Source organism: Quercus suber, unplaced genomic scaffold (genome assembly GCF_002906115.3).
Source record: "Quercus suber isolate HL8 unplaced genomic scaffold, Cork oak 2.0 scaffold_6, whole genome shotgun sequence".
NCBI lineage: Eukaryota > Viridiplantae > Streptophyta > Magnoliopsida > Fagales > Fagaceae > Quercus > Quercus suber.
In genome coordinates, this window is record NW_027069472.1 from 2,174,146 (window position 1) to 2,178,956 (window position 4,811).

Consider the following 4,811-nt stretch of genomic DNA (forward strand, 5'->3'; position numbering starts at 1 on the left):
AAACCGAAAATGGATAGAGAGTGACCAACATAGCAATCCTACTTGGCCGTGATTATAGTAACACTTTATCCACTAGGTCCAGACCTTGCTGGAATGCAGGGAGATACGATGAGCCATAACTTCCTAACACACGAGAGATGTTAGTGATCCTAGGCTGCCAAGGCAGACAACCTCACGCAAGTCCATATTCGGACTCGAACATGGGACCTCACCCTTGGCTCATTTTTGTACATCACCTAACACCACCAGACCACACCCCTTGGTGGTCTTGTTTTTTGTTTTTTGATTTGTTCTGTGAACTTTCGGCACATTAACCTTATGCTAACTCCATGTAATCGTGTGCAATATAATAAAATATAATTCCTGGGCAGCAATTTTGTCAAGTTGGTATATGCCTACTATCCTAAAGACTACTTTTTTACCCCAAAAAAAAAAAAAAAAAAACAAATCATGGATATGAAATATATTTTACATTTAGGTTGCTATCTGGATAAAGTGTTGGAACATCATGCACTAATATTTAGCGAAAAAATGGGCGAGACAATTATTGGTGTCTTGGTTAAGGAATTTTTTTATTTATAATTACTTGGTTAAGGTTATGGTAGTATAAAGATGTGAGAACTTTTCCTTTAAAAAAATTTCCATTTTGAAAAAGTAGTAAAAAAAGAAAAGAAAAAGAGATCTTTGAAACAATCACATGATAATGAACGGTAACTTTGAGTCTTCAACTATTTAAATAATAAAGTTTTTCCCATCACTATATTAATTTAGCTAAGGCACAAAGTTTATTACCAATAGACTAATCACACACATGCTCTGATAGCAGTTTAGGTAAGGTATAGAATAATAGATTGTTGTCTCACACGTGTATTACATTTATGCATGCATGCCAAGTGTGTCCCAAATTAAATAAAACATTAAAATTAATAAAATTTTATCACTCAAAAAAAAAATAAAAATTTTCCATGAGTTGTGTTAAAGTGCAGCAGCTTTTTAAAAAAGTAAAATTTTTCATGGGTTGAGTTAAAGACACCAATTGATCCAAGTTGCTGGTGACACTAATTCGTGTGTGGATGGAGTGATTAGTAGCATATGAGTTGTCTTTGTGACTATGGGGTGGAGTTATTTGAGAGTGACAAAGAGCTGTCAAATGAAAGGTTGGGTAAAGATTATTAGGTTTTTGTGATTTGTTTTGCTAGGATTTACAATTGATTTGTTATAATTTTTTTTTTTTTACTTAGACTGTGTCCAAAGATTTTTTTTATTATCTGAATATGTGAATTGTTTTGTAAATTTTTCTTGTTATCCAGATTTTTAAATTGTCCAAATGTTTAGCTAAATGTTTTTTTTTTTTAAATATTTTTGGGATAACTAGACAAGGGATGATTTGATAATTTTTTTCATTTTTGGTTTCATGGGTCAGCTTGTAAATTGTTTTGGAAAGGGAGGCCAAGTATATTAATTTTAGAGCCCAAAGTAAATTTTTTATGCTAATATATATACCAGGGAATTTTTTTTTTTTCAAAGGCTGAGAGGGGGGCCATGGGCCTCCTCAGCCCTAGGTAGTTCCGTCCGAGTCCATTTTCCATGTAAAGATGCTCTGTGACCACAAGTATATATACAGGATGTACTAGATTTCTTTTTGCGGCATCAAATTTTCTTAAAACAACTGCCTTTTCCATTCAGAATCTCAGTCACGATTTGCTATTGAGCAAGTTTGAGCATTTCTGTATTCAATTAAGGACCGAAAACACTGTTGAAAGACATGGAAGGAGCGCAAGTCAATGTAAGTTCAAATGTAGCAAGACGTAGTGAAGAAAGTGAGGCAAGCCCAAGAGTGCAGACACCAGCTGAGCAAAATAGCGAAGGAGAAACTCGTACTGATGTTATGCTCGAAATCAACGATACCGAGGGACAAGAGCAAGAAGAGCCTCTTATCAGCAGAGAATGGTCATGGACGATATTCAGGGTTCCTGCACATGTACGTGAAGTTGATGAAGGAGCTTACAACCCCAAAATTGTCTCCATTGGTCCATTTCATCATAACGAACCGGGATTAAGATCAGCAATGGAAGTTCAAAAGCAGCGGATTCTCAATCGCCTTCTAGACCGAACAAGACAGCTTAACCTTGAAATGTGTCTTGAAAATGCCATGAGAGAATTGGAGGGAAAAACCAGAGAATGCTATTCTGAGCATTTTGAGGGTATAAATAGTGCTGGTTTTGTCCAAATGATGGTCCTTGACGGTTGCTTCATTGTAGAGCTCCTGCGCTTATATGGAAAGACTTACAAGGTACGTAATTGTATGAATTCTAGTTCAAGCTAATATATATTAATATATATATGTATATATATAAATATAAAAGAAATGGTTTAACATATTGTCTTTCATTTTATTTTTATTTTTTCAAAAAAATCAATAAGCCGTAGAGACGGAGTTATTCATTGGCCTTGGAGGCCATGGCCCCTATATATATATATATATATATATTTATATATTTTTTAAATACTATACATATTTACCTGAGATTTTAGAATTTGGCCAAGAAAATTCTTCTTGGCCCCAAACATATAATTATTGGCTCCTCAAACCCAAAAATTAATTTTCCAAACAAGAACGGAAAATTTTAACCCAAACAATAACAAAAAATCAGCCCAAATAACAAAATTAAGCTCAAACAACAACAAAACAAATTGAACTCTGGTTGATCTCTGGCCCATTTTTCAGTCCTTCAAATCACATATCTTACTTCTATTAGAAACAAAATCCCTAATTTCATACTAGTACCAGTCAAATATGTTAGTCTCGTCTCCTCTTTGCTACAACTACACAGCAACCCAAGCCACACCCATAGCTGCACTCCATGCTGGTGAGGCTCATCTACAATTTTACATTTGGTACTCTCTCAAAGAACCTCTCTCTCTTCTGGGTTACTTTCTATAGGGTCATTCTCTCACTCTATTATATTCTATATTTGACTTCAACATGAGTAAATTTAAGAATTTTGTATTGAGTTTAGTGTGCATGGCGTTGGGTCAGTGGCCCTAGTGGGATTGCTTTCTCTTATTTCTAGGTTGGAAGGTTTATATCAAAATTCATGTATTATTGACTAACTTAGTATTAGAATTAGTCCGGGGAATACTTAACAACCACTATAATAACAAGATTAAGATTCTTAAAAAAATAAATAAGAAAATTAAAAATACTACAACACATGGGCCGTGACACACTATTTAATTATCAATGCACATATATTGAATTAGTTAATTTCATGATGAGAAGTTATAAATTTATAATTAGTAATTGTTTGTATATGGATTGGAGTCATTATTTTTTAACTTAATAAACTTAGGTGACATTTGGTTTGGTTCTCTTTGCCTATTTATCATAGATATTTTGCCTTTGTTTTTCTTCTTTATGTTCTTATTTACTTAGCTACAATTATTAGTGTTTTCTCATTTGTTGATATTTTGTTAATACAAATTAGCTATTAATTTGAAGTTTCAAAAAGACAAAGAAAAATAGGTTTTATATTTTTGCCCCCCTAAATTGGAATCGTGGCTCCGTCCCTGATAACCCATTGTTTTGTAGGGGAAAAGAGTTGTGAAGGAACCCATTTTCGAAACACGGTGGATGCTACCAACTATTGCTCGTGATTTACTTATGCTTGAGAACCAACTTCCTCTGTTTGTGCTACAGAAAATATTTGAGCTTACTACCTTTAAGAGAAAATTTACTCCTTTAAACAAGCTTGCTCTCCGATTTTTTGAACCCCTGAGAATTGGGAGGGGCAAATTGGCAAAAAATATATCGAACAAGAGAGGCGAGTATCCACATCTATTAGCTTTGTTTCATTCTACGTTCATTCCAAGTGATCACAAATACCAATCTTTACCAATTAAAAAGGTAAGGTGGAACCAATATGATAACGTTCCTGGGAAGGGTTGGGTTCAGAATGCCAAAAGTCTGCATTCTGCTGGTATTACATTCCGCAAAAAAACTAGTAATAACCTTCTTGATATAAAGTTTGAAAGTGAGGAACTGATGATTCCTACTCTATTCATTGATGATGGCACTGGCCCTTTGTTAAGGAACTTGATAGCTTTTGAACAGAGCAACAGATATGTAGCACCGTTTTTCTCTTGTCTTGCTGTTTTCTTGAGTTGCTTAGTGGATACAACCGACGATATAAACATTCTTCGTAATGCTGGGATTATCATACAGGTAAAGGGTGGAAACGAGGAAGTGGTGAATCTTCTGAATAGTCTCAATAAAGAGCTTGAGATTGACATGGATGATTGTTGTATAACCAAGCAGATCGAAGATATCAACCGTTACTATAAATCAACGAGGGCCAAAATCATTAGTATAGTCAAAATTGTTATGACCAAAATAAACTTCGTGAATATTGTCTTATCATACCTTTCCTTTTTGCAGACTACTAGCTCCTCTCTCTTTCGCACAAGTAATGATGATTCTCTTGCTCCCTCTCCCTCCCCCTTTTAAGTAGTGGAAGCAATTTGTAATGTTTGACACCGTGTGTTGCTGTCTTTTATTGATTTAGTCGTGTATTTGAAAATTGAACAACCTTTATCTGATTGTTTTAACTATGTACGTCTCAGATGAATATATCTTCAGTCTTTCCTATTGCTTTTGCCTTGCTTTATGCATGTTCTTGTTATTTGATATACACTACGAGTCTAAGCCAATTTGAGCATCAAAGCCAATTGTTGTGACATTTCCTTTTTTTTTTTGGCAGTAAAATTGCATGAGTATTCAAGCAGGTATATATTACAGTCTTCCATAAATC

General features: G+C 34.4%; 1 protein-coding gene across 1 annotated transcript; it reads left to right on the top strand.

The window, feature by feature from the left end:
- The first annotated feature begins 1,650 nt into the window (after positions 1-1,650).
- On the top strand, positions 1,651-4,610 carry LOC111996996 (UPF0481 protein At3g47200). The gene is made up of 2 exons (XM_024029038.2): positions 1,651-2,293; positions 3,593-4,610. Exons 1-2 carry the CDS (start codon positions 1,766-1,768, stop codon positions 4,505-4,507), a joined length of 1,443 nt encoding a protein of 480 aa, XP_023884806.1. The 5' UTR covers positions 1,651-1,765; the 3' UTR covers positions 4,508-4,610.
- Positions 4,611-4,811: the final 201 nt, after the last annotated feature.

Coding starts and splice junctions, on each gene's coding strand:
- LOC111996996 (XM_024029038.2), top strand. CDS start 1,766: ATGGAAGGAGCGCAAGTCAATGTAAGTTCAAATGTAGCAAGACGTAGT. Junction 2,294..3,592: donor TATATGGAAAGACTTACAAG/GTACGTAATTGT, acceptor ATTGTTTTGTAG/GGGAAAAGAGTTGTGAAGGA.